We start from the raw sequence: 27,079 nt of genomic DNA, 5'->3' as shown, positions 1-27,079 counted from the left end.
ATATATATATATATATATATATATATGGGTGTGTGACTTCTAGAAAAAGTGTATTAAAATATCATCCAACGACTGTGTCTTTTTTAACGGTGGATATCCATCTTACTTTTATTTGAAAATGAAGAGATACCTACTTCTAAAAATTAGAAATGCCATAAATTAAATAAATTATTATTAAATCTAACAATTATTTTGAAAAATATTGTCTAAAATTTAGTAACCATTTGAAACTAAGAAGAGTTTTAGTTTATATAAATTTCAGATATTACTATATTTCCACTTCGGTTTAGAGTTATATATATTAACATAAAAAAAATTAGAAACTACGTACAATGAAAGATATTTATTATGCATATAATGTAAAAGATTTCGTTTTAAATTGTCTTTTAGGTATTATATGTATATACCACAAAACAAATACTACATTATAGATCGGGAAATGCTAATATAAAACGAATAATTTATTTATCAATAAGGCCCCCGTTTAATTATTGTCATAGATATCTGTGTATTAATATCATAATATCCACTTGACGAGCAACCTATACAATAATTTTATTTAATTATTATGAAATTAATGTCTTCAACCAATCCAATGCACACTCCATAGTACCTATGGACCCTTTGGGCCTTTTTCGAATTCTACTAAAGTTTAAATAAAAAAAGGTATAATTTGCGTTTTGCAATTTCTGTATTTTGGTTTTTGTTATACATATGATAAAATTAATGATACCTTTCTTTTTGGACGCGGGTTCATAAATACACACATTACCAACCCAACCAAATAAAATTATATGTGCACATTTATTATATATGGGCCTCGGCAATTGCATCCTAAAAAACCCTTTAAATGCAGCATTTGATAGGATCACAACCCATTTGCAATCATCTACAACAATTAGAAATCTAATTGCAGTTTTTTCTTTGATAAAAAAAATGAAAATATCATCATATATTATAAACAATATATACACATAAATACATATGCATATACATATATACACATGACATGCATATATAAATATATATACGCACCTACATACATATATGTATATATACACATACTCTTATTCCTTTTTTTTCTCAATTACAGTATTTACTAGTTTTAAATAATATAAAAACTATATGCCAAGATCAAGTGACGCGATTATTGGAATAAGACGCGTAGATCGCGACCCAGACCGTGTAGATCGATGATCTTCGAGCGAAATACGAGTTTTGGGTTTCAATGTTTGGATCGTCGAACTGAGAGAATTCATGCAGCCGAGGAGACAATGGCGATGGCCGCATCGATGGAACCACGTAATTGTTTAGAACAATTTTTTAAAATAAATATGTAATTTTTAAAATTCATTTTAATTTTGATTGATTACCAATTTTTATTGAAAAGATTATTGTGTATTAGCGTTGAAATTGCTTTACAGTTGGTAATGACATGCAACATTTTCGCGATTGCAATAGTGCCGTGATTAGTGATAGCAGTATTAGTGTGCCGAATAACATTTTTTTTTGGCGTGTTAGTATCCTTTTTTTATTTCTTCTATTAAAGTAGAAGGTAATAATAATTAAATATATTTTACCAAAAAATAATAATTAAATATATATTCCATACTGTATTTTATATATAAAACTTTGTTTCTATTATTTTTCAATGTTCCAATCCTTTTGATCAATTACATGTATTTTAACTAATTTTAAGCCCATAAGATATTTCGTTCTTTGTATTGTTTTTTGTTTCAATTTGTTCAATCAAAATGGAAATAAAAAATAATCCGAATTCGTAGTCTTTAATTTATTTGTTATATAATTTGTTTCTAAATTCCTCACATCTCCTATAATTTTTTCTTTTGGCGTTTGAAAAATATGGTATTAATTTGTATATTTTCCCTTTGCATCAATGATAGCTTCCAACCATATATCATTGGATCCGTCGATAATTAAACGACTTGTTTATAAAACTCAAACTTATTTAAAATACAGAGTTTATTTTAAAATTTGGAATTCGAAGGGATCATATGAGAGCATAAAATCCAGAATACGTTCGAAGAGTATAGCATGAATCCAATATTCATGGAGCCAAAAGCTTATGCATGATGGGTCGAGCTCGGCACGTGGCTCGTAAAGGCACCATCTTCCGCATTGCCATTCCTGGCGTCTCCGTCATATCGATCCTTTCTCCGTTGACATTCTTCCAGTCAAAACACTGAATCAACGACCCTAAAACCAATGTCACAATCCTCTGGCCCAAACCAGCCCCGGGACAAGCCCTTCGTCCGTTCCCGAAAGGCATCAGCTTGTGAACGTCCGGTTCACACCCGGCTCGGTTATCAAACCGTTCCGGTTTAAACCTTTCTGGCTCAGCCCACAGCTCCTTATCCCTGTGGATGGCCCACGCGTTCACCAGCACGATCGTGTCACGTGGCACGTGGTACCCTCCTATCGTTATGTCCTCTGTGGGCGAGCGAGGGACCAAGAGCGGGGCCGCCGGGTATAACCGGAATGTCTCGGACACGACGTTTTGGAGGTACGGCAGGTCAGCAATGTCTGGTTCGTCGATCAAACGGTCTTGACCAACCTTTCCATCTATCTCGGCTTTTGCCTTTTCTAGGACTTGAGGGTGGTTCAGCAAGTTGGCCATTGCCCATTCCAGCGTAACGGCAGAGGTGTCGGTCCCGGCTATCATCATGCCCTGTATGCAAGTAAAGAAAGGATTGATTCGTACGGATCCAAAATGAAGTTCGTACAGTACGCGTATTGACTTACGAGCATGAGGCCTTTGATGGTCACGTCTGTGTAGTATTCGGGCTCATGTTCTTGCAAAGACAGCAAGTGGTTGACCATAGTGTTTCCATCTCTGTCTCTCCGACATTCATCGAGCAAACCCTGCAAGAACTCGTCCATGGCTTCACCAAGAGCCTTAACTTTCTTCTCGTACTTGTGTCCGAAGACTTTCAAGACAGGCAAATAATCACCCGGATGGCTAGCCCCGCTGTTATCGTTGATAAGGGTCACGAGATTTTTGAACAAGTTGGCCTCTTCCTCGTTGTGGACCTCGTCCCCATAGTATCGTTTTCCGGTCACCATTCTCACGATGTTGTTGAACGTTAAGTCCGACAAGAGAGGCTCAATCTCCACGTGCCGAAAATCCACTCCGCTGTTGTTGTTGTCACGTGCGAGTCTCGTGAGCATCCGCCGGATTTCGTCCTTACGGATCGGGAGGAAGTTAGTGAGGCGGTGAGTGGAGAGGATCTCGAGGGAGCAGATGCGGCGGAGGTTCCGCCAGTGGTCGCCGTAAGGGGAGGTCCCGACGGTCGTGTAGTTGTAGGCTACGTACTTTGGGGTGAGAAAACGTGGACGATTCGACAAAACGATGTCGTTCTGGCCAGTGAAGCATTCCCTGGCAAGCGACAAGGACGAGACCACCACGACTCGGCGGGACCCGAACCGGAGGGAGAAGATGGGTCCGTGCGTTTCGGAGAGCCGGAGGAAGAGGCGGTGGATCGGCGGTTTGAGGAGATTCAGGTGGCCGACGATGGGCAACGCCAGTGGACCCGGCGGCAGTTGGAGACGGTGCGTTTTGGAAGAGAACAGCCACTTGTAGCCGATGAGGAGCAGAATGAGAAGCAATATTATTACAACGTAACCCATTTTATTTTCTTTGTAGTGTTTTGCGTTTGTTAGTTGTGGAGTTGTGTTGGAGGTGTGGGGTTTATATAGGAAATTGAACCCCCTCTTTGGTTTTGTCAACATTTAATCTTGTGTTAATTTTTAAGGTATTGTTTTCTGTTGAATTATGTTGCTGGATAAAATAGTGTTATCCTTTCCGTATTGTTATTTTATAATACATGATATCCGCATGGATCTACAATTATAGCTTAAAATAAAATACGGCGTTTGATTATTTTATTTGATATTTGGGCCTTTGGACCTATTTTATGTGCCATTGTTCGTACGAGCTTTACTTTATGAGTTGGACTCAAAACCTTATTTTGGGCATTTGGGCCCTGTTAGAACTGCCATCTGGGTTCAAACAAATTGATAAATTTCATAGGTCAATAAATTGTTATATTGATTTAAAAAGGGACGCATGAGAACGTAAAATAAATAATTTTTTTCCGTATACGATTTCCCATCCTAGATGTAGAAGGGAGCTTCTTACTAATAAACTAATGAACTTTTGGGAAAGAAAGTAATTGCCAATTAAATTATAATAAACGAATCTAAAAAAACAGTTCACGGCAAAATATTTTTTTTTTTGGTAAATTGGCAAAATAATTTATTTGTCGACGGAAACTAAAATTATTTGAATTGGTCATTTCATAGAAGCAATATAGAAGAATATGTCGACGTGGTGTGAGGTTCTGTTCCCGAAGTAAGGTCAACGACATAAATGATGGATCTGCATACGTTATAAACGCATTTTATTACGTGCTTATTAAAACAGCAATTAAAATGATTATAACTTGTGTGATATATTTTGTTTTGTATATGCATCGTTTGTATACATTTTTCCCAATAACCATTCTAAAAACAAATAAAAAAATTTAATCTCTTTAAATTTGTACAATAGATTTGACCAAAAAAATAATATTAGAAATTTTAATACGTCGAAGCATAGACTTTGTGAATATAAACCGCTTTTGACAAAGTTTCAATAAAGATATTTGCTAAAAAAGTCGTACTAAAATGATTATCCACCATCACTTGAAAATTGTTCTAAGGTCAAACATCGTTAATTCCAAACTTATCATTCCGCATGTTACTTATCAGAACTTCCAATGTATAAAAAAAAGGTTACACAAAACTCAATTATCAAGTCACACAAGTTACCCATGTGTGTGTGTATATATATAATAATAATAAAAAGGCTCAATAGGACAATCTATATAGATGGGATCTGAGGATCCAAAATCAGTATCACATCTTTTGCATAAATATATTTGGCAATAGAAGTCTCGAGAGAAAAGAAAGGCAATCATGTCATGGGATGAGCCCTACGACGTCGTTTTCATCCTCATCGCTGTATTCTCCGTTCTATGGTACATACGGCTCTTCACCAAGGCCAAACGGCCGCCGCTGCCTCCGGGCCCCCCCGGCCTCCCCATCGTCGGAAACCTACCGTTCCTTCAACCGGAGCTCCAAAAATACTTCGACGCTCTCGCCGGAAAATACGGTCCCATCTTCAAACTCCGCCTCGGCGCCAAGCTCGCCGTCGTTATCTCCTCACCGGAAATGGCGCGCGAAGTCCTCAAGACTCATGACGTCACCTTCGCCAACCATGACGTCCCCATCGCCGCGAGGGTCAACACGTACGGAGGCGTTGACATCCTCTGGTCTCCGTACGGACCGGAGTGGCGGATGCTGAGGAAAGTATGCGTTAGCCGCATGCTCAGTAGCACCACGCTGGACTCTTTCTACATTCTCCGCCGCGCCGAGATCCGACGGACCGTCCGGTTCTTGGCGGACCGGGGCCAGTCCGGTTCGACGGTTAACCTCGGCGAGCAGATTTTCGTGACGATATTGAACGTTATAACGCAGATGCTGTGGGGAGCGACGGTTGCAGACGAGGAGAGCGAAAGAGTTGGAGCTGAATTCAGAGAATTGGTGTATGAGATGAACGAGATCATCGGTATTCCTGATATTTCAGATTTCTTCCCGGTTTTGAGCCGGTTCGATTTGCAAGGATTGGTTAAGCGGATGCGTGGACCGGCTAAGCGCTTTGACCAGATGTTTGACCGGATAATCAATCAACGGCTGAGAGTTGATGATAAGAATCCAGGGGACGGTAAGGATTTCTTGCAATTCTTATTAAAGGTGAAAGACGAAGACAAAAGTACCCCTCTCTCCATGGACCACGTCAAGGCTGTTCTCACGGTACGTACGCCCTTTTCTCTTTTTTTTTTTTTTTTTTGGTAACCGGGTTTTCTGGGCCGAAGTCCAGATTAATCCCGGGGCCGGGAACCAGCCATGCGATTTGAATTATGCGTTCCCTTCCCAGCCTGGGGTTCGAACTCGGGACGGGACAAACGCTTTGCGCCACGTTTGGATCTGGTATAAGATTGAATCTGGTTATGTTACACAAGTTTTATATTTTACAAATGAATTTTTTTATATTTTAAAATATTGATTATGCACTTTATTATCTAACCATAAACTAAAACTATGTAACGAATGCTCAAATTCATTTTCTTAGTTGTTTTCTATTGTCTAATTAAACCCTAATCTATTATCCTATATCCAATCAAATACCGGTTTTACATTGTAATATGCAATCCTGACATGGTAAATAGCAAGGTCATGGGCATCAATGCACTATATATATATATATATATATATACTCGCTTATCTCTGACTTTGGTAAACTTGTATGTATGTCTGGTTTTGAGCAGGACATGGTACTTGGAGGTACAGACACATCTTCGAACACGATAGAGTTCGCCATGGCAGAGCTCGTAAATAGACCAGAGATAATGAAGAGAGCCCAACAGGAGTTAGACGAAGTGGTAGGCAAAGACAACATCGTAGAAGAATCTCACATCACCAAACTCCCTTACCTGTTTGCCGTCATGAAAGAAACCCTAAGGGTTCATCCAATTCTTCCACTCCTCGTCCCTCATCGATCCAGCGAGTCCGCCATCATCGCCGGATACACCATTCCAAAGGATACTAAGGTGTTCATCAACGTATGGTCCATCCATAGAGATCCAGGCCAATGGGAGAATCCATTGGAGTTTAATCCCGACAGGTTTCTTGGTAGAACCGGCGACTTTAGTGGGAACAATTTTAGTTATCTCCCGTTTGGATCCGGACGGAGAATATGTGCCGGCATAGCCATGGCTGAGAGGGTGGTTCTCTACAATCTGGCCACGTTCTTGCACTCATTTGATTGGAATATTCCCAAAGGGCGAACATTTGAGATAGAGGAGAAGTTTGGACAGCTTATCAAGTTGAAGAATCCGATTCTTGTCGTGCCTGTGCCAAGGTTGTCTAATCCGAATCTTTATTTGTAACGATTTGAAAAATGAATTCTGTATATATTGAACTCTACTCTACCCTTTATTCGCTTGCACTGCTGTTTTACTTTTTGATGGTCCTACGCACCATTTGTGTAATAAATTGTATGACGCATACTCCGCGTGATTGAGTATATATACGTTATGGAATTCCAAGTATTGCAATAAATGGACTGTCGGATATTGGATGTTGTATTATGCATGGAATAATGGATAGAGGAAGCACAAAGCTGCAACAAAAACAAACACCAAACACCAAACACCAATTGTATTTCTTTTGTCGGATTATAAAAACTGAATGTGGAGAGGTGAAAGAATCTCTCCAATATATATATATATATATATATATATATATGCATATATAAAATTGGCAAAAGTCTTGATGAGCAGATAGGCGACAAAAAAGGAAAAAAAAAAAGAAGAAGATAGTGGGGGGAGATACGTGATCCATGTTTGGCTAATTGTCTTCTTCGTATATTTTATATTTTCTCCACTAATAATTGAAGAATTCAACATTTCATGACAAAAATCATCGTGTAAATTACCATAAAAATTAAGTGGAATTATTATTATAATCTGATATTATTATTGAAGATGAGGAATGGATCGTATCATAAATTATAGTGGTCCCATGACAATTTCAAACGTTCCTCGCTGTTAGTTTTGACCAGTATTTATTTGCTACATTTGATCCAACCTATTTGGACCTAACATTAATTTGTGTATTTAATTCAAATAACCAAGAATATCCACATTCTTTGTTCACTAATGTGGGTTTTGTGCATATATATTAATATGGATTTGAGAAATTTGAGGAGACTCACCCATATGTGAATGAATCAACACAAAAGTCTAAACCCTAATCACAGAAACCAAGTAAACACATTTTTTATTTTATTTTCTGTTATATTCAATTGTATGAACATTATATAAACATGGTTATAAAACAAAAACTGGATAAGAAAATTATATGGCATGGTCACGGCCGATAAGAATAAGACTTGGCAGATAACAAGAAGGTAGCGAAGCCAAAAGCAGCGATGAGAGCAAGTAGCAAGTAAAAATAATCGAGGTGGGCTTCATTCAGGTTGTTGTCGAACCAGCTCTCCCCGACCGTGACCGAGTCAATCACCGAGATCAGCACGCTGCTCAGAAAGCTGCCGATTCCCAACGCGCTCAGAGACAGCGACAGACCGATGCTCCTCAGTTCGCGTGGAACTTGGTCGTAGAAGAACTCTTGTGTCCCGACAAGGGTCAACACGTTTCCCAGTCCGACCATAAGATACTGCGGAACGAACCACCATATCGACATCGGAACCGTTGTCTTCGGTTTATCTACGAGTCCGTAATCTTTCGCTGTCTTGAGCCGTTCCATCTCCACTAGAGCTGCCACCACCATTGTGAGAACTGATAATATCATCCCTCCTCCTATTCTTTGTAGCATTGTGATTCCTGATTGCTGTTTGGTTATGGACCTCGCGATCGGGACGAAGACTCGGTCGTAAAGCGGGACGAAGAGAACGATCGATACGCCGATTAGCATCTGAAGAGAAGCTGGAGGGATTTCGACACCGGGCAAGATCTTCCTGTTCACTGTCAGGCCTTGTTTCGTGAAGAAAGTCGCGTACTGTGCATACGGAATCGAGCTGATGATAGTCGTGATCCATATCGGGATTAGCCTTGCAAGTGCCATTGCGTCTTCCACGTCCGTCTCGCTGCATGGCCTTGAACCTTCTTCCTCGTTATGGTTTGGGGAAAGCGACCTGATCGAAAAGGACTTAACTTTTAGCCTGACATGAAACGTAACCGTTGCAGAAAGAAAGATCATAGAGTTTTCTAACGCACCAGCCATGTTCTGTACATTCCCGGGACGAGCTTGCCTCGAGGTCGGTCTTGTCCGGACATGGCGGCTGACCGCGATTCTTGAAAGCTACGAACAGAACTCTACCGATTCTTGCGAAAGCGTTGTCCTCCTTCTCATGTATTCTGGAGTACCGATAGGTCCTGCTCCCGAGCAAGAAAAGGACAAGAGCCACCACCATGAAAACGCAAGGGATACCGAACCCTAGGGCCCAGTTTACGTAGTCCTGGACGTAAACGACAACGACGATCGACAAGGTGATGCCTGCGGATAAACTGAGGAACCACCAGTTGAAGAAGGAGGCTCTCGCCATTTTCTCACGTGGGTCATCGGCGTCGAACTGATCAGCCCCGAAAGCTTGGACACATGGCTTGTGTCCGCCTTGGGCGATCGCTATGAGATACAGAGACGAGAAGAACAGAATGTTCACCAATGAAAACGGAGATTCCGCCGCCGGAGAGGTTTTGTCGGCGGCGGACATGTCGTTGAGAATAAGTACAGCAGATAAAGTCAGAAGTCCAAGTCCCTATGATCCAGAATTCAGATGATAAGCAGTCAATTTCTAATATTCCATCGGATAAATATCGATTTCGGATTGGAAACGGAGTTGCGAGAGAGATGACGAACCAGTACGTAGATGAGAGAGGAGATGACGATAGTGAGGTAACGACCGAGATAAGCGTCGGCGACGAAAGCTCCGAGGATAGGAAGAAGAGAGGCGGTTCCCGACCAGACATTGATGTTGGCGGCGGCCGCCCATCCTAGATGTAGGGGGCGGCGCCCCCCGCCGTTGACTCGCCGAGAGGTCCGGTGAGGTAGTTGATGAGATTCGATGAGATCCCGAAGTAAGCGAACCTCTCCGCCACTTCCACACCTTCAAAACATTGTTCTTCAAATTCAAGAAACAGAGCAAGCTCAGTATCTCGTGTTTTGTCTTAACTACCTATGATGAACCAAGCGGATCTGTATCCGCCGGTGGAGGATTTTCCGGCGGGAAGGCCGCGGTGGTCGACGGAGGAGCTGACGTAATCCTCAAGAAGGGCTACTTCCTCAGGTATCGCCATGGCTTCATCAACTTTGTGCCACTAAGGATCACGATCTGCATCTTGCAACATGCTCTCTACCCAACTCGTGTTGTTTAGCGTATTTTTTTAATTGCCAATGATTTCTATATAGATTAAAAAAATAAAAATCTGGCATTCACATCGGGGACGACGAAGCTACCTGCGCTCCATTATTATATTGTTAAAGCAAACATTATATTATCAAGTTTAATTTACTCGATGTTCACGAGTTTTAGATTAGGTTCGGTTTATCTCTTAATTACCCGAAAGCTGAAAATGGAATCGGCCCATATACTTATGGGCTACGAAGACATGAGAATTTGATCCGAAAATTCTTCAAAAATAGATATATTGGGCCTATAACTGTAATTATAAGGCCCATATGAGTCTAAACTTTAAGCCCATTAGTTTGACCATGGCGTTGAACATAACGATAACATGATTCATGCACGTCATTTCGAGAACATGTACATATATATTACAATGTACTATATATGTGTTTATATATATTGACACTGTATGTGTTACTATGATGACCTTATACATTAGGGTGCCCCTATATCAGAATGAATTAATTTTTTTTTTTTTTTTTTGCAATTGTATCGCATTCTATATAATATAAGACAAACATATCGCCTATTTTTGCTCGTAGAAAAATCGAGAGCGCATGACTCACGTGGAAGAAGGTTGTACAAGCAACCCCAGCAAATATATATATATATATATATATATATTAAAAAGTATATTAATATTGCTTGTTTATTATGTTACAAGATTCGGTTGACATTGTAATCTTGATTCATATATATATATATATATATATAAAGGCGATATTGTTTATTGTATGACCCCCACGTTTTAGCTCTCATTATTTTCCGCAAGACTGGATATTATTGAATTTTGTGTTTGGTGTCTTCAATTGAAAATTTTCCATTTGTTCATTATAAACCATTTATGTTTCTTATTTCCTTTCAAATTATCATATATATATATAACCAATCATGTATCTAAATCAAATCACCGGGAATTATTTACATAACTTATATATATTTTCCATGATGAAAAATCTTATCTACTTATAGAAAATGGAATATTTATTTCTAACAGTCAATCAAATATTTAATTATGTTATATTAAAAAGCGATTTGTTTTTTTTTTCATTTCTTCTGATAGAAAAAGACAGTTTGGGGGCGGGAATTGTTCGTGGGGCATTTCAAAGTTTCTGAGAAGAAGAAGAAGAAACAGTTTTCTTGGGAAACAAATACACACACCTGGGAGGCGAATTAGCCGTCCGATCGTGTGACTGATCTAGGTTTTCTTCCACGAACGATTCATAGACCTACTCAATCTTCCTCCGTTTCCGCCATTGATGGGCTGCATCTGCTTCAAGTCATGGCGTCCCCGTTTACCTCACTCGTCCAATACCGCCACCATCGTCGACGATCCAGGTAAAATCCGTCGAAGATTCCGTCCACTGCCTTTTTGTTTTGGTGTTTTTTTTTTTCACGGAGAAGATTATTGAGAATTGAGGGTGTCGTTTGCCTCAGAGAACGCCGGAGAGGATGCCAGAGAATCTTGTCCGAGTTTCCGCGAATTCAGCTTGGAGGAGTTGAGGATCGCCACCGACGAATTTTCCGCCGGAAACATAGTGTCGGAGCACAACGAAAGAGTTCCTAACATCGTCTACAAAGGGAAGCTCAATGACGGCCGTGCGGTCGCCGTCAAGCGATTCCAGATGGGTGCTTGGCCTGATCCTTTCGAATTCCTCGTTCGTCCTCCCTATCAATCTTCTAATTCCGTTTTCGTATTCTTTGATCGGTTCAATTTGATTATGAATTTCACTATCTCGATTTCGGTTAGGTGAAATTTCCGGAGTCTAATGCGATTGGTTGATTCTTGGGCTTCTTCATGCCTGGTTTCGCTTGATTATCACCGATTCTCTTGGCGTATTAAAGTCTGCTTGATTAGTTGTTGAAATTTGATTAACTCTTCCATACTTGACTCGATTGGTTTTTCAATTCAAGTATGTGGAGATTCAACCCTTACTCTGAATCTAAAAAAAGTTCTGAAAGGTTCCAACTTATCTTCCTTTGAATGTGGCGATCTCTCAGGATGAGGCTCGAGCTGTGGGGAGGTTGAGGAGTGAGGATATGGCAAACTTAACCGGGTGTTGTTTAGAGGGCAACGAAAGGTTGCTTGTTGCTGAGTACATGCCCAATGGAAATCTTGCAAAGCATCTCTTCCACTGTGAGCCTCGTCCTCTGCTTTTCTACCCTTCTCGAGCTTGTAATATCGGTTGTTCCCTTAAGACACGATATGATAATATCCTTGTGCAAATAGGTATCCTTTGATTAGAGATGGAAGCCGGAAATAAGAAAATGTTCCCTTGTCAGTCAGTATCTCCTTGGACAGAGGTTGATGGTTTCAGTTTCGTATAACTAAGCATGTTAGGAATGTAACGCTAAGACCTCAGTTTCTGGACGACAAATTCCAGCAAAGCTCCAAGTCTCTAAGGTTGAAAAACAAAATAACTGAATATATTGATGGAAATAGTTAGAAATTTCATCCACCGGTGTTAAGCTGTTTTGAATCCCTTTCTATTTTGATGGTTGCTAAAATAGTAAGATGGCTTTCAGGGGAGAACCGGCCGATGAAATGGGAAACAAGGTTAAGGGTTGCACTGCATACCGCAAAAGCCTTGGAGTTCTGTATTGACAAGGGAAGAGACTTGTACCATGATCTTAATGCCTACAGGATATTGTTTGATAAGGTAAGATTCCACTCCAAACTTCCCTCATGTTTTAGATTAACTCCCTCATTTGTATCATAAAAGTGACGAAATTCTCCTACAGGTGGAGAACCCGAGGCTGTCTTGCTTTGGCCTTATGAAAAGTATCCAAACAGGAAAGAGCTATAGCTCGAATTTGGCATTCGCCCCTCCTGAATATTTGTCCTTAGGTAATTATAAGCTACACCCTTTTAGCTTACCTCATGAATTTGGATTGTGCAGAGCTCAAAAACAGGTGGTGAACTCTTTGTTACACTTTGATCTGGTCTAAGGTTGTATGATTGACATAATCAAGAAACAAGTTCCATGGCTCCATTCTGTATACTGTGTATTACTTTGTCATTCTCATACTTCTTGGTGTTATGAACTTTTTATCTGTTGTATGCAGTTATTTGTTATATATCAAGATATTTCATCTTTCTGGGCAAAAAAAAAAAATCATCTGAAATCTTATGGAAACCTTTCTGCAAATCTTGCCAGGTACTGTGATGCCAGAGAGTGTTATTTTTAGCTTCGGCACAGTATTACTGGATCTCATCGGCGGCAGACGCATTCCTCCATATCATGTAAGTTTCTTCTACCAAGTCAAAAATCTTTTAGTTCTCCAAGTTTTAATCTGTATTGCACTACAGCAGGGCGGAATTATATTGGAGCTGGGACAAAGTTGCAGGTTTTAATCTTTGGTTCGTTTGTGGATGCGAATGCAGGCACTTGATTTGTTCAAGGGCAAAAACTTGTTGGTGCTAATGGATTCAGCTCTGGATGGTCAGTTCTCCGACGAGGATGGAACAGAACTAATGCATCTGACTTCCCGCTGTTTGAGGACTGTACCCGAAGAGAGGCCCAGCATAAAGTTTATTGTCTCGACTCTTACAAAACTTCAGAAACGAGCTGAGTTATGGTCCAATGTCAAAGGGTCCACCACGCCTGTAAGTCACTCCGACCACATTTTTTCGGTCTTGGAGCATGTATAGATGTTCCAAGTTCAGAAGAAGAATTCAGATTTCTTATCGAATGAGTAATGACAGTCTCCATCATACGGTCTGCCCGAAAAGAAAGGAGGTGGGAGTAAACCAGAGATGCAGCTGATGTACTTGACGCCATTTGGAGAAGCATGTTGGAGAGTGAATCTTAGCACCATACATGAACTGCTCGAGAGACTCGGGTATAAAGACGACGACGCATTCACGAGCGAGGTAAACATAGTCAATATTGAAGAATATGATCAGAAAAATAAAGGAACTGAGTTGAATAGTATGGTAAAAATGCAGCTTTCGTTCCAAATGTGGACGGGCCAAATGCAGGAGAATTTGGACTACAAGAGGCACGGAGATGCTGCTTTCCGGGCCAAGGATTTCGAAACTGCCATTGAATTCTACACAGAGGTATATATATATTCAAATAAAGGAAATTGCAGACAGTCCATTTTTCTTAAACATCCGTTTTAGCAGTATATGAGCGGAGCAATGGCAGAGTCACCGACAGTAATGGCCAGACGGTGTCTGTGTTACATGATGAGCGATATGTTCGAGGAGGCGCTGAGCGATGCAATGCAAGCGCAGGTGGTCTCACCCGAGTGGCCGATAGCTCTGTACCTACAAGCGGCTTCTCTCCTCAAGCTCGGGATGGAGGCCGAAGCTAATGAAGCACTTAGAAACGGCTCTGACCTTGAGGCTCACTAACCCAACTACTACTACTGCAGCTGTACAGGTTCTTTAACACTTCTCCTAAAATACGAAACACGCATACATATATACGCCTATATATATATATATGTTTCAACTTCTTTGGTTTTGTCTGAGAATCTCTGTGTGTGCACCTTTTGCGTGCTAGTCTTTGCCGATATGTATTCTTAACATATTCAGCTTAGTAAGAGACTTAAACCCTGGGATTTTTTTCCCTTGGGACCGCCCGAATATGATGCAAAACAGATGAAACAGTGTGCAGTCTTGAAATATTAAGGTGTATATATATATATATATATATATACAGCTTCTGTTCCATTGTTTTTTATTTATTATTTTTTTTGTTTTTTTGAAAAAGAACTCGTATGTTCGAAAATTATTTCAAGTTGGGGCTTCGAGTCTTTGAGAGACGGAAAGGGCGCTTTCGAGCCACGAGAGGACAAAGATGCGAAGCGACCATTAAAGAAAATCGTTTGCCAACCCATCGAATTGAGACGGTAAGGGCCCAATCCCAATACAATTGGGCCTATTTCATTTATGGGCCGTAGTATAGTGGTGGTCCATGAAGCCCATTACGCAGAGGGCAAATAACCGAAATATTCCATCTCTTACCTTTTTTTTTTTTTTTTTTGACAAATGATATTTTCATTACTTTAGAACCTATACAAAATGCTTTTCAATCCTTATTAAAGACGTATACTGGGCTCAAAATTCAGATGTCGGAAAAGAATTTTAAAATAGGAGTTTGAAATTTAATAATTTCTACAAAGGTAAATTTAATAATTTATTTATATATCCACAGAAATTTAATAGGTTTTCGTCACATAAATGTGACAACAACGGAACACAGTGTAAGAGAGAGACAATGGGTACTTTACTCAGTCTTTGGAATAAAATGCAGACCAAATTTATGTATTTATTATATTCAAATTCAATGGCCCTCTTTATTATATAGTATCGCAATTTTATCGTTCTATATTAAAGCCTCGCTTCACATGCCCTCGTCCTCCTGCATTTAATTAGATACTATAGTTACTATTATATATACATATGACAAACTATAATAATTGAAAAGAAATGGAAATTTTGGATCAAATATAGAACCCCGAACGCTTTTATAATGCTTCCTAATTATTTTACAACAAAAACAAAATTTTAGGTTGCGTCAACCGTGAATTATAGCAATGAATGCCACATAAGAGGTAGCAATTTTTTTTATTATAAAACAATAGAGATTTAATAATATTATATATTTATTTAATGTCCATAGATGTGGAGGAGAAAACATATGAACAGTGTATTCTTTTACCGTCTTTCTTCGAGTCGGAGAGAGAGGGAGCCAAAGCAGAAGGTTCTTTATGACACTTCATTTGTTTTTTTTTTCTCTCTCTCTCCAGACAACCTCATTTAATGACCCGACCACACATTTACTATTTAATTTTATCATTTCAAATACAAAAAAATATCTAACATTCTATAAATCTATAACATTGAACTGTTTAAATGGAGAGGTATAAATTTTAAATATTTATCTGAATTTTTTACCCACCGAATCACTTTTTAACGTGCAACATCAGTTTTAAAACAAAAAAAAACTATAAACGGACATTAACTATCGACAATATTTAATATGCCGCATTTATTGCATTCCCCGAATCATCAACCACTGAGTGTGAGAGCGAATCAAAAGTGCCCGCAGAAACAAGTAAACGTATTTAATTTTCCTCTGATGTCTTCACCAAAATCCATACCAAGGGATAAAAAAACCCCTAAATTTCCCTCTATACAAATGGAATTCATTCGCGAATCCTAGAAATTCCGTCCAGTTGGAGAGCTCCCTGCTCAAGCCCATAAGTCTGAAACCCAAAATTTTCTAGCTTCTATCACAGTTTAGCCATGGGTGTGTTAAAAACCCTGGCTTTCCTCGTTTTCTTCTTCGAAAGCGTTGGAATCTTGGCTGCTGACAGAAATTCCTCGTTTACGTTTGTTGTGCGGAAGCGTACCGGGTCTCAAATGCGAGACGATGGAATCTAACGAGAGAAAATAAAAGACACCGGGATTTAACGTGGTTCGGCAGAATGCCTACGTCCACGGAGAGGAAGAAAAACAAATTCCACTATATCGGTGAACAAATGTGGAATAATAAAAACACACTCAACCTCACTTCCCAAATCCCAAAGAAACACCCTTTCTCTCGTAACACTCAGAAGAAGAAAATTAACCAAAATGTATCCAAGAATCTCACCAAACAAATATCTTGGATACCCAAAAGAGAAACCCCGAAAAAACCCTCGAAAAAGGACCCAAAAGAGATTTCTTGTTGAAGAAGAAAACTCTTCAACTCACACTTCTTCTTCTGATTGTTATTCTTCTCATTTGTAATGCTTCAACATGTAAATGGCACGGCTATTTATAGGGAGAATGAAGCAATGAACTTGTGGTTGTGAATAAACATCACCAACCGAGCCATCTTGTATGGTTTATGTTTTTCCAAATAAAAAACTTGGTCACTTAGCTTTGTCTCCCACTAATTTTTGGAGCCACCACTAACAATCTCCACCTTGGCTCCAATAGCACCATCTGCAAAATCAAAAGAGAAAGGATATCTCCAACTGTGCCTCATGGCACTCATATGCCCGGAGGCGTTCAAATGCGCATGATGTTGACCAAGTTCAAACAATGATTGAACTTGATCGCTGTGATCACCTTGGTCAGCATGTCTGCGGGATTATCAATAGTTTTCACCTTTTTTGAGATGTATAGTACCTTCTTCGATAATCTCCCGCACAAAATGAAAGCGGACATCTATGTGCTTCGTCCGTGCGTGGTAGACTTGATTCTTGGCCAAGTGGATAGCACTCTGGCTATCGCAGTATACAGAAATGTTCTTCTGTTCAACTCCAAGCTCACCGAGTAAACCACGCAACCAAATAGCTTCTTTCACAGCCTCTCCAACTGCCATATACTCTGCCTCCGTCGTAGACAAAGCCACCGTAGACTGTAAGGTAGACTTCCAACTCACTGGAGCTTTCGCCAGTGTAAACACATATCCAGTCGTTGACCGCCGCTTATCCAAATCACCAGCGTAGTCGGAATCCACATATCCAACCACACAGTGACCAAATGATCCATCTTGCTGAAACACCAATCCAAAGTCCAAGGTCTTCAGAATATACCTCAGAATCCATTTCACTGCCTGCCAATGTCCTCTTCTAGGATTATGCATATACCTGCTCACCACTCCAACGGCATGTGAAATGTCGGGTCTGGTACACACCATCGCATACATCAAGCTACCAACCGCATTTGCATATGGAACCTTCGTCATGTACTCATGTTCCTCATCTGTGGTAGGAGATAACGCCAAACTGAGCTTGAAATGAGGGGCAAGTGGTGTACTTACAGGTTTTGACTTTTCATTTAAGCCAAAACGTTGAAGTACTTTCATCAAATATTGCCTCTGCGACAAACAAAGCTTGCCCATCTTTCTATCTCTGCTTATCTCCATTCCAAGAATCTTCTTTGCTTCTCCAAGATCCTTCATCTCAAACTCTTGATTCAACTGAGCCTTCAACTTCTCGATCTTCGATTGGCTCTTTGATGCGATCAGCATGTCATCCACATATAAGAGTAAATAGATGAAAGATCCATCTGGTAACTTGTAGAAGTAGACACAGTGATCATACTTGCTCCTTGTGTATCCTTGCCCGATCATGAACTTGTCAAATCGTTTGTACCACTGCCTGGGAGATTGCTTCAGTCCGTACAACGACTTATTCAACTTGCAAACCCAATTTTCTTTACCAGCAACGGTGAAACCTTCTGGCTGAGTCATGTAGATTTCCTCTTCCAAATCTCCATGTAAGAACGCCGTCTTCACATCGAGTTGAGCTAGCTCCAAATCAAACTGAGCTACCAAGGCCAACAAAATCCGAATGGAGGTATGTTTCACAACTGGAGAAAATACCTCATTGTAGTCGATACCCTCCTTCTGAGCGTAGCCTTTAGCTACCAACCTTGCCTTGTAGCGGATATCAGTCTTGTCAGGAAATCCTTCTTTCTTTGCAAATACCCATTTGCACCCAATCGCCTTCTTTCCACTTGGTAACTTCACCAGCTTCCAGGTATTGTTCTTCCGGAGAGATTCCATCTCTTCCTCCATAGCTTTCTTCCACTTCTCACTTTCAGAACTCTTGACTACATCCTTGTAAGTGATAGGAGTATCAGCATCAATCACCGGAAGTGCAAAAGCCACCGCAGCATATCGAGCAGGCATTTTCAACGTTCTCGTCGGCTTTCGAAGTGCAATGGGAAGTTCCTTCTGAGGCTCTTGGGTGGAAACCTCATCGTCTTCAGAATTTTCAACATCCTCCTCTCCCACAGGAGGTTCTATGTTTGCTGGAACAAACTTCGCAGTTTCAAACTCCACCTCCTGTGGACTACTCTCCACCTGCTGCTGAGTACTACCAACTTGCTTCTTCAGCATGGTTAGCTCATCAAATGTGACATCCCTACTAACAATGATCTTCTTTGATTCAAGGCACCAAAGACGATATCCTTTCACCCCTGGTGTAATCCCCATGAACAACGACTTCTTAGCTCTGGGATCCAACTTTGATTCCTTCACATGATAGTAAACAACCGAACCGAATATGTGTAGAGAATAATAATCATTAGCAGGTTTGCCATACCAAACTTCCATGGGTGTCTTGTCTCCAATTGCAGCAGATGGTAACCGGTTGATGAGATGACTCGCATACGTCACAGCCTCAGCCCAGAACCGTTTGTCTAATCCAGCATTAGACAACATACACCGAATCTTCTCCAGTAAAGTTCGGTTCATGCGTTCTGCCACCCCATTCTGTTGCGGATTATTTCGAACTGTGAAGTGTCTGACAATGCCATCATCTTGACAGATTTTGGCTAGTGGATCACTCATGTACTCTCTTCCATTGTCTGTTCGGAGACGCTTGATCTTCCTCCCAGTCTGGTTTTCCACCATATTTTTCCATTTAAGGAAGCAATTCAGCACTTCATCATTGGTCTTCATCACATACACCCATATTCTTCTTGAAAAGTCGTCAACAAAAGTGACAAAATATCGGCCACCACCTAACGAGGTCTCCCTTGTAGGCCCCCATACGTCAGAATGGATATAATCCAGAATACCTTCGGTGTTGTGGATAGCCGTCCCAAACTTCACTTTTGATTGCTTTCCAAGAACACAATGCTCACAAAAGTCCAACTTGCATAGCCTGGCTCCTTTCAGCACACCTTGTTTGACGAGGTTCTGCAAAGCCTTCTCTCCAGGATGTCCCAGACGCATGTGCCATAGCCTGGTGACCTCAGAATCCTTATCTTCTTCAGTCGTAACAGCAACTGTTCCAATAACCGTACTACCTTTGAAATAGTACAAGTTATTCTTCCTTACTCCTTTCATTTTGACGATGTGCCGATCAATACGAACTCTGACTCGTCATCTTCATGTTTGGCGACAAAGGCGTCTGAAGTCGACTTTGAAACGACCTTCCCATTTTCTTTCTTTTTCAGCTTTGGACAATCCTTTTTCCAGTGCCCAGTTTCATGACAAAAGGCACATTCATCCTTCGCAAGTCTGCCTTTTGAGCGAGATCTACCCTTCTTTTTCTTTCCAGGCTTATGAGTCTGTTCACGACCTCGAGCAGCATAGGCCTCCCCTGCTGAAGTTGAACTGTTTTCCTTCTGATCCTTTTTCCGGATCTCCCGATTGTACAAAGCTGCACATACTTCATCGAAACGGATCTGCTCCTTTCCATGAAGTATCATAGTGATAAGGTTCTCGTATTCTTCGGGTAGAGAGTTCAGGAGGAGAAGAGCCTTATCCTCATCCTTGACCATTTCATCAAGGTTTTCCAACTCCGTTACCAGCTTGTTGAATTCTGATATGTGGTTGTACATCGTAGTGCCCGATTGGTACTGCAGGCGGAACAACTTCTTCTTCAAGTACAACCGGTTCTGGCAACTCTTCGTCAGGAACTGCTTCTCCAACTCTCTCCAAAGTTTGCTTGCAGATGTCTCCTTCATATAAGGGAGTTTTAGCTCCCTTGTTAAACACGAACGGATTACTACGCAAGCATTGCGGTTCATCCATACCCACTCGGTATCCTCCAGGTGTGTCGGCTTCTGCGAATCAAGAGCAACGAGAAGCTCTTGCTGATAAAGCGCATCCATCATCTCGCCTTGCCACAAGCTGAAATTATTGGTCCCGTTGAACTTCTCCACCTCGATCTTCGCATTCGTCACCACCGTCCTTCCCGATGACGCCGAGGATCGGACGATCGACGACGATGATGAGCCAACTGGTGGAATTGCAACTACCGCCGGTGTTTCGGTGGTCTCCTGGGCCATAACTCCAAATCACAATTTTTTTATTTTTCAAATCGACCCGTGCCTTGGTAAAAGGTACCGCGGCTCTGATACCAATTGTTGTGCGGAAGCGTACCGGGTCTCAAATGCGAGACGATGGAATCTAACGAGAGAAAATAAAAGACACCGGGATTTAACGTGGTTCGGCAGAATGCCTACGTCCACGGAGAGGAAGAAAAACAAATTCCACTATATCGGTGAACAAATGTGGAATAATAAAAACACACTCAACCTCACTTTCCAAATCCCAAAGAAACACCCTTTCTCTCGTAACACTCAGAAGAAGAAAATTAACCAAAATGTATCCAAGAATCTCACCAAACAAATATCTTGGATACCCAAAAGAGAAACCCCGAAAAAACCCTCGAAAAAGGACCCAAAAGAGATTTCTTGTTGAAGAAGAAAACTCTTCAACTCACACTTCTTCTTCTGATTGTTATTCTTCTCATTTGTAATGCTTCAACATGTAAATGGCACAGCTATTTATAGGGAGAATGAAGCAATGAACTTGTGGTTGTGAATAAACATCACCAACCGAGCCATCTTGTATGGTTTATGTTTTTCCAAATAAAAAACTTGGTCACTTAGCTTTGTCTCCCACTAATTTTTGGAGCCACCACTAACAACGTTTAATGGGTTCGGACAATCTCCGAGCTCCGACGAGCATATTGCTCTGTTTGGAGATTCGAAGGTCGTTAATGGCGGTTCTTCGATCCAGCTCACTGACTCAATGAGTCGGAGCGAGGGGCGAGTCTTTTACAGGAAACCCATCCAGCTGTTTGGCGGTGAAGGGAGAAATTCAGGTTCTTTTTCGACTCATTTCTCGTTTTCGATGTCCAACAAGACCGGTGGTGCATTGGCTTTTGTTATGGTTCCGAGTGGTCTGGATCTCAGGTTGTTTGGTCGTAAGGATAATAGCTCTTCGGGTCTAGGGTTTCTCTTACAATATGAACAGGCTGAGACCCGAGTTGTTGCTGTTGAATTTAGTACCTCCATGAAAGGTCGCCGTGCAGGAATTGTAGTGGGTGGCCCCAAATCAGCTAAAGTCGGAAACTTGTCATCTTTCCGTAACTTCCTATGGAACAATGGAGAAAAGTTGCATTGTTGGATTGATTACGAGGCAAGTTTGAAGAGAATTGAAGTTAGTATGATGAAATCGGACACAAAGCCAGCTGATCCATTGATCTCTTACTCAATCGAGCTGGCGAAACTGTGGAAAGATGGGAAATTTATGGTGGGTTTAGGCTCCACCAACGGGAATTCTTCTCAGCCGCATTTTCTCTATTCGTGGATCTTTAACATAAGGCATCCTGCCCCCGCCTGGATGCATTCTCAGCCGCTTGATCCAAATGAAGTTTCGAAGACCGAAAGGGAGGGCGTAGTGGAAAAGCCGACGCATGTTCACAGGAAAGGTAGCTGTGTTTGGAAAATGCTTACTGCATTGATCCTGGGCTCAGTCTGTGGCACCTTTGGAGCAATGCTGGCATTGTATCTATGGACCATATGTGGCGGAAGGCGGCCAATGGCTGTGGCTCCTGTGGAATGTACGGCAAAATCGGTGGAAGCCATGGTTGCAGACAAAGAAGAAGAAGAAGGCAACAAGTGAAGTAGATTGAGGAGATTTGGTTCAGAAGGGTGTTTGGTATATTGTGTTGTGTTGTAGTGTAAATGTAAGCGCTCGTTTTTTCCGGGTTTTGATGTTTCTTTTTTCTTAGTTGCAGGTTCTGTGATATGAGTTTTGATATGTAAAATCAAATTGTGTAAATGTAGTTTGTCGATCTCGCAGCATATTAGCTCTTGATGCTGTTTCATTTCGATTTCGAGTTTCTTTATTGTTCCTATGTCCCCTCTCTGTTTCTCCTCTGGAACTTAGGGTTTCATTTGCTCATGTTGGACCATGTCTCCTTACTGTAATGCAATGAATAAGCAAGAGAGGAGAAAGTGACTAGAGAGAAAGACATTGTTAAAATGTTCTTTCCATAAATAGGAGCAAGCTTCTCGTGAACCATATTGGAGATCCATTACACACCACGACATTCACCTTCACTTTTGTCGGAAAACAGTGAGAGAGTGAGAAGAGGAAAAGAGCTTGTGGGTCAGTGTTATTTCCACGTGTAGGGACAAAAAAACACATCATTAATTCAGTAGATCTAGACATTCAAAGATGTAAAAATCTTTTTCTCTCGAGTATTTCTTTTCAAATTAGTAAAAGGTGATATATCTCTTCAAATTTAGACTCCTTAATTTAATGCAGGCACGGTTAATAAGTAGTAGAAACCCTAATCTGTATTCTATAAAATTGTACTATGAAAAGAAAAACCCTAAAAATAATGAAGAAAATGAAGAAGAGAAAAACACTCTTACTCTTCCGCGGAGTGCTGAGCTGTTACCTCTGCCCTTTGCGTGTGTGTATATATACCAAAATCTTGAACCGAGAACTATCGAAGCGAATGGGCTCGTAGACTTGGTCCCTCGAACCGGTTAAGTCCGGTCTGGTACTGAGACTTGTCGCACAAGCAACCCGGTAGAGGGTTCGCGTAGAAGTTCTCCTCAGTCTTGGGAGCTCCACCTGGCTTTCTAAGAGACGGAGATCCTACCCTGTTCTGGTGCAGTCTCTTAACCTCGGACGAGAACTCTTCCCATGTAATGTTTCCCGCGTCGAGACGATCAACCAATTTCACGAACCTGTACCTGAAAACAAAATACGAAAAGGTTTTTTTTTAGTAAAGCGTTGGAGCAAAAATTTCAGATTTCTTGCGGTACAAGCAATAGGGAACCGAACCTATCCGGACTTATCGTCTTTCTGAAACCCTCGAATCTTCTGTGACCTTGAACCGCTTTAGCCATGTTTCCATCGTAGGTATAAACGAAAACGTCACTCTCCATAGCCAGCATGTAATCCAAAGCAGCAAGTCGGTTCTGGTAAGGCTTGATACCCTCGAGCTCTTCTTCCATGGCGAGGTTTGAGTGAGTGAATACGTTAGGGAACTCTCCGTAGAACGGATCCATGCTACCATTTCCATAGATTTCTCCGGCCGCAATGTATATAGTCGTGGTCGAGGGGAAACCCATTGCTTTCAGGAACAAGGCCGCTTCACGTGGCGTCATTGGGCAAGCTCCCAGTAAACGTTGTTCCGTACCGTTAATCTTCTTGTATTTCCATCGTGGGTTATCGTATCTCATCTTCTCAGTCTCCATGGATTCTTCTAGGGTTAGACTGTGATTGCAGCCAGTGAATGCCAACATATCTTTCTCGTACCTGTGTGTATCAAGTTCGGTTTTGTTTTTCAGATTCTTTTTCTGGTTTGTTTTTTTGGCCAAAAGGGTTTGTGATCTGAAACTGTACCTGAGATGAAGAGCGAGATAGGGTTCGTTGTTTCGTCTCAGACGACTGATCATGTCTTTACTGAGATCCTCTATGTCTTTGCCATACCGAAGAGCCTCGTAATTGGCACGACATCTCAGCCGTTGGATCGAAGGAGGGATACCGTTATTTGCCATCCGAGAGTCTGCATGAATGAACTCGACCACCTTATTCTCCTTCAGTGTCTTTGCAACCACGTTCCTGTAATAACTCGCCTACCAGACAGCAGAATTTAGAGTTACATTTTCTTTACTAATGACATTATTACACTAACTGAACTGAAATCAAACCTAGTAAAATACCTTGGACCATGAAATCGGATCGATCACTGCGGGTTCTATCGCAGCATATTCCCGTGGTAAGTACTCTACGATATCGATATCGTCTTTAAGCACTTTCGTGAAGTGTCTCCAGTCGAATATGTCCTTGAAAGTACTGCAGAACAATCAAATGTTCCCATCTCAGTATAGGTTGCTTGTTCCACAAGAAATAGGAATAAACGATGCAAAAAACGAAGTGAAGATACCTCGGATCGCTCCAAAATGAAGTATTGTCGAGAAACGGAAGAACCAGAGTAGCATTCATCATTTTGGCGGCCGCAACCATATCGCAGATCTGTAATCGAACGATGCAATTAGCCCAAGAATATCGAAAAGAAAAGATCTTGAACTGGAGATTTTCAGAAACATTACGCCGGTTCTCATCTGGTTCAAACCACCATTTGCGTGGACAAGAAGGTAACCGTCGGTGCGCCGAGGTGCTCCTGAACATCATCGAACAAGATCGGATCAGATCAGATCAATTTTCTGTTTGAAATTTGAGTTTTTTTTTAGATTTAAGATTGTAAGATAGAGTGGAAAAAAAACTCACTTCTGTTCTTCGGCCGAGTTATGCATTGAACATAGCTTTCATTGTCTGGTTTCTGCCAAATCTCCGGAATCTGTCAAAATGCACAAAGGTAAGAGGTAATAAGGTATACAGCGAAACGACATCGTTTTACTATCTACATGTGATGTCCTAATGGGCCTGACTGAATTGGAAAGCCCATAAGTATTTGAATCGTATTCAAGCCCGCCGCCATTTTACGCTGGTTTGAGTCACATCCTAATTGGGGTATTAACGAAAGATAATCATGATTTATCGTCTAGATTAGTTATTAAACTTGTAAAATATCATTATTATCCAAATACAATGAATAAATAAGAAGTCAACTGGAAATCGCGGAAAATTCAAAAGACTAATGGAACGGTGGAGACCCACGACGAATTCATCATACTTGGTGAAAAAAAAATCGTAATATTTTTTAAACGAACTGCACCAAAATCTCAAGAAAATCTATGCAGATCTCGAAAGGAACAGACTTTAAAACTAAAACAAAATCTTTAATGCAGAAAGTTTTGTCGACTGAACAGAAGCTCCCAACGTGTCGGATTTTCGCAGAGATTTTCATAGGATTTCGTTACTCTGCTGTTTCTGGTTTTTTCTCGGGAAACAAACGGAAAACTTGCATGGAAATTTGCAGGAAGATCGTAATCGAAAATATAAGGAAATAAAAAAGGAACTTACGGGGACTTTATGAGGAACAATGGGTGTGGTGATAGCATCTGAGACAACATTCTGAGCAGAATCCTTCCCCCCAGTTACCGTCATTACCAAACCCGACGACGACCCATCAAGCGCGTGACTCCCCACGCTCCGCCTTCCTCCTCCGCCGCCGCCGGAGAAAGCGAACAAGAGCACGGAGGATACAAAAGCAAGTATGAAAATCAGCGTGAGAATCGCGATCCTGGATCTCAGGCTTCTAGCCATCGTGACAGTCCATTGCCCTCTGTTCTCCATCATCAGCATCCACACGAGTCGGAATCTGCGGAGGGAGAGGAATCCGATGAAGAAGCTGTGGTGGTTATGTGTGTGGTGGTGGTGAGATTCCGTCGACGAGCTCGACCCCACCGGGCTCGTCCCCTCCTCCTCGTCGTAAACGACGCCGTTTGATCCTCGGCATTGTTCCGCCGTCACGGTGGCTTCCACGCGCCGCCGTGTCTTCGTGGGCGGCGCCGGTGTTTGGACGATGGTCGCCGTGTTTAACGGAGATCCGGCCGACATGTGGCTGGAGACGGGGATTCTGTGATTAATAGATTAAAAAAAAAGAGTGAAAAGAAAAGCAGCAGCAAAATTTTCCGGGAAAGTTAACTAGAAAGCGAAGGAAAATAGATGAAGATGAAAGATTCGACGGTTGAAAGAATTTTTGTTACTCCATTGTTATATTTCTCCTCTACTCTCTCTCTCTCTCCCGAGATCTATGCACAACTATCTCTCTGCATATATATGTGTATATATATATATATGCGTGTGAGATAGAGTCGTATATATATATATTGGCGTGTAAGCAGCTGTGTGTACTTAGAATTCTAGTGTCACCAGAGCTCACAAGTCTTTTTCTCTTCGTTACTCGTTATTATCGTGAAAGTGCATTTTTATCTATTTGTATTTTTTTTTTGTTATCGTAAACGACTTTATATTGATTATAAAATTCGATAAATATCGGGAGACGAGATAGAGTTTGTTCGGGTGTATATTTGTATTCTTCATAGGGTTTTAATTTTTACGTAGAAAAATAATTTATTGTTATTTTAATCCGATAAACAAATCTAAAAAATAAGACGAGAAAAAATCTACAAAATATTACTTAATATTTTACCTTTTTTTTTAATTTTGTATTTATCTCCCCCTTAATCTCCGAGATATATGGCGGAAGGGAGGTATCATACACAATTCCGTGTATGATTTTGAAAAAAAAAGGAAACATTTTTTTATCTTCTACAAATTTTTTACGAATATGTCCTTGAACGTATTTATCTCGTATTACATGGAACGTTTAAAAATATGATTTTTAATTAAG

General features: G+C 40.9%; 6 protein-coding genes and 1 long non-coding RNA gene across 8 annotated transcripts; 3 read left to right on the top strand and 4 right to left on the bottom strand.

The window, feature by feature from the left end:
- Positions 1-1,917: 1,917 nt before the first annotated feature.
- Positions 1,918-3,666, bottom strand: LOC104816233 (cytochrome P450 81F3-like). Its single transcript, XM_010544950.1, has 2 exons — positions 2,764-3,666; positions 1,918-2,689 (listed from the first exon to the last, which is right to left on the bottom strand). The coding sequence occupies exons 1-2, from the start codon at positions 3,646-3,648 to the stop codon at positions 2,069-2,071; spliced, it is 1,506 nt and encodes a 501-aa protein (XP_010543252.1). The 5' UTR covers positions 3,649-3,666; the 3' UTR covers positions 1,918-2,068.
- A 1,183-nt stretch (positions 3,667-4,849) lies between these two features.
- On the top strand, positions 4,850-7,198 carry LOC104816232 (cytochrome P450 93A2-like). Its single transcript, XM_010544949.2, has 2 exons — positions 4,850-5,874; positions 6,390-7,198. The coding sequence occupies exons 1-2, from the start codon at positions 4,978-4,980 to the stop codon at positions 7,008-7,010; spliced, it is 1,518 nt and encodes a 505-aa protein (XP_010543251.1). The 5' UTR covers positions 4,850-4,977; the 3' UTR covers positions 7,011-7,198.
- Positions 5,892-6,444, bottom strand: LOC104816231. Its single transcript, XR_772265.1, has 2 exons — positions 6,354-6,444; positions 5,892-6,048 (listed from the first exon to the last, which is right to left on the bottom strand). It is a non-coding gene; the product is annotated as an uncharacterized LOC104816231 (long non-coding RNA).
- A 688-nt stretch (positions 7,199-7,886) lies between the features above and the next one.
- Positions 7,887-10,088, bottom strand: LOC104816230 (protein NRT1/ PTR FAMILY 5.16-like). Its single transcript, XM_010544947.1, is given in 5 exon segments — positions 7,887-8,776; positions 8,859-9,400; positions 9,502-9,657; positions 9,660-9,748; positions 9,818-10,088. Coding segments are annotated over 5 exon segments (1,692 nt in total). The 5' UTR covers positions 9,939-10,088; the 3' UTR covers positions 7,887-7,992.
- A 1,051-nt stretch (positions 10,089-11,139) lies between these two features.
- On the top strand, positions 11,140-14,625 carry LOC104816229 (probable serine/threonine-protein kinase At5g41260). Of its 2 annotated transcripts, XM_010544945.1 has the most exons (10): positions 11,140-11,386; positions 11,486-11,706; positions 12,050-12,185; positions 12,575-12,708; positions 12,791-12,896; positions 13,207-13,292; positions 13,434-13,655; positions 13,755-13,922; positions 13,998-14,111; positions 14,178-14,625. In XM_010544945.1, exons 1-10 carry the CDS (start codon positions 11,308-11,310, stop codon positions 14,406-14,408), a joined length of 1,497 nt encoding a protein of 498 aa, XP_010543247.1. In that variant the 5' UTR covers positions 11,140-11,307; the 3' UTR covers positions 14,409-14,625. The 2 variants fall into 2 exon arrangements, with proteins under 2 accessions (XP_010543247.1, XP_010543248.1); XM_010544946.1 differs by lacking the exon at positions 11,140-11,386 and having other exon boundaries at positions 11,546-11,677.
- Positions 14,626-21,423: 6,798 nt separating this feature from the next.
- Positions 21,424-22,611, top strand: LOC104816657 (L-type lectin-domain containing receptor kinase VIII.2-like; the record flags this gene model as incomplete). The annotated part of the gene is made up of 1 exon (XM_010545586.1): positions 21,424-22,611. A coding segment is annotated over one exon (999 nt), but the record flags the coding sequence as incomplete, so codon positions are not given.
- A 282-nt stretch (positions 22,612-22,893) lies between these two features.
- LOC104816227 (uncharacterized protein At1g04910-like) lies at positions 22,894-26,453 on the bottom strand. The gene is made up of 8 exons (XM_010544944.1): positions 25,747-26,453; positions 25,051-25,120; positions 24,873-24,943; positions 24,707-24,795; positions 24,483-24,615; positions 24,163-24,395; positions 23,599-24,075; positions 22,894-23,507 (listed from the first exon to the last, which is right to left on the bottom strand). The coding sequence occupies exons 1-8, from the start codon at positions 26,281-26,283 to the stop codon at positions 23,255-23,257; spliced, it is 1,863 nt and encodes a 620-aa protein (XP_010543246.1). The 5' UTR covers positions 26,284-26,453; the 3' UTR covers positions 22,894-23,254.
- Positions 26,454-27,079: the final 626 nt, after the last annotated feature.

This window comes from Tarenaya hassleriana, unplaced genomic scaffold (assembly GCF_000463585.1).
Source record: "Tarenaya hassleriana unplaced genomic scaffold, ASM46358v1 Cleome25, whole genome shotgun sequence".
Taxonomy (NCBI): Eukaryota; Viridiplantae; Streptophyta; class Magnoliopsida; order Brassicales; family Cleomaceae; genus Tarenaya; species Tarenaya hassleriana.
Note: the sequence above shows the minus strand (reverse complement) of the source record. Positions and strands in the feature narration are given on the sequence as shown.

Coding starts and splice junctions, on each gene's coding strand:
- LOC104816227 (XM_010544944.1), bottom strand. CDS start 26,283: ATGTCGGCCGGATCTCCGTTAAACACGGCGACCATCGTCCAAACACCG. Junction 24,796..24,872: donor TGAACCAGATGAGAACCGGC/GTAATGTTTCTG, acceptor GTTCGATTACAG/ATCTGCGATATGGTTGCGGC. Junction 24,396..24,482: donor ATCCGATTTCATGGTCCAAG/GTATTTTACTAG, acceptor GCTGTCTGGTAG/GCGAGTTATTACAGGAACGT.
- LOC104816229 (XM_010544945.1), top strand. CDS start 11,308: ATGGGCTGCATCTGCTTCAAGTCATGGCGTCCCCGTTTACCTCACTCG. Junction 13,293..13,433: donor GACGCATTCCTCCATATCAT/GTAAGTTTCTTC, acceptor ATGCGAATGCAG/GCACTTGATTTGTTCAAGGG. Junction 13,656..13,754: donor TCAAAGGGTCCACCACGCCT/GTAAGTCACTCC, acceptor GAGTAATGACAG/TCTCCATCATACGGTCTGCC.
- LOC104816232 (XM_010544949.2), top strand. CDS start 4,978: ATGTCATGGGATGAGCCCTACGACGTCGTTTTCATCCTCATCGCTGTA. Junction 5,875..6,389: donor ACGTCAAGGCTGTTCTCACG/GTACGTACGCCC, acceptor GGTTTTGAGCAG/GACATGGTACTTGGAGGTAC.
- LOC104816233 (XM_010544950.1), bottom strand. CDS start 3,648: ATGGGTTACGTTGTAATAATATTGCTTCTCATTCTGCTCCTCATCGGC. Junction 2,690..2,763: donor CCATCAAAGGCCTCATGCTC/GTAAGTCAATAC, acceptor ACTTGCATACAG/GGCATGATGATAGCCGGGAC.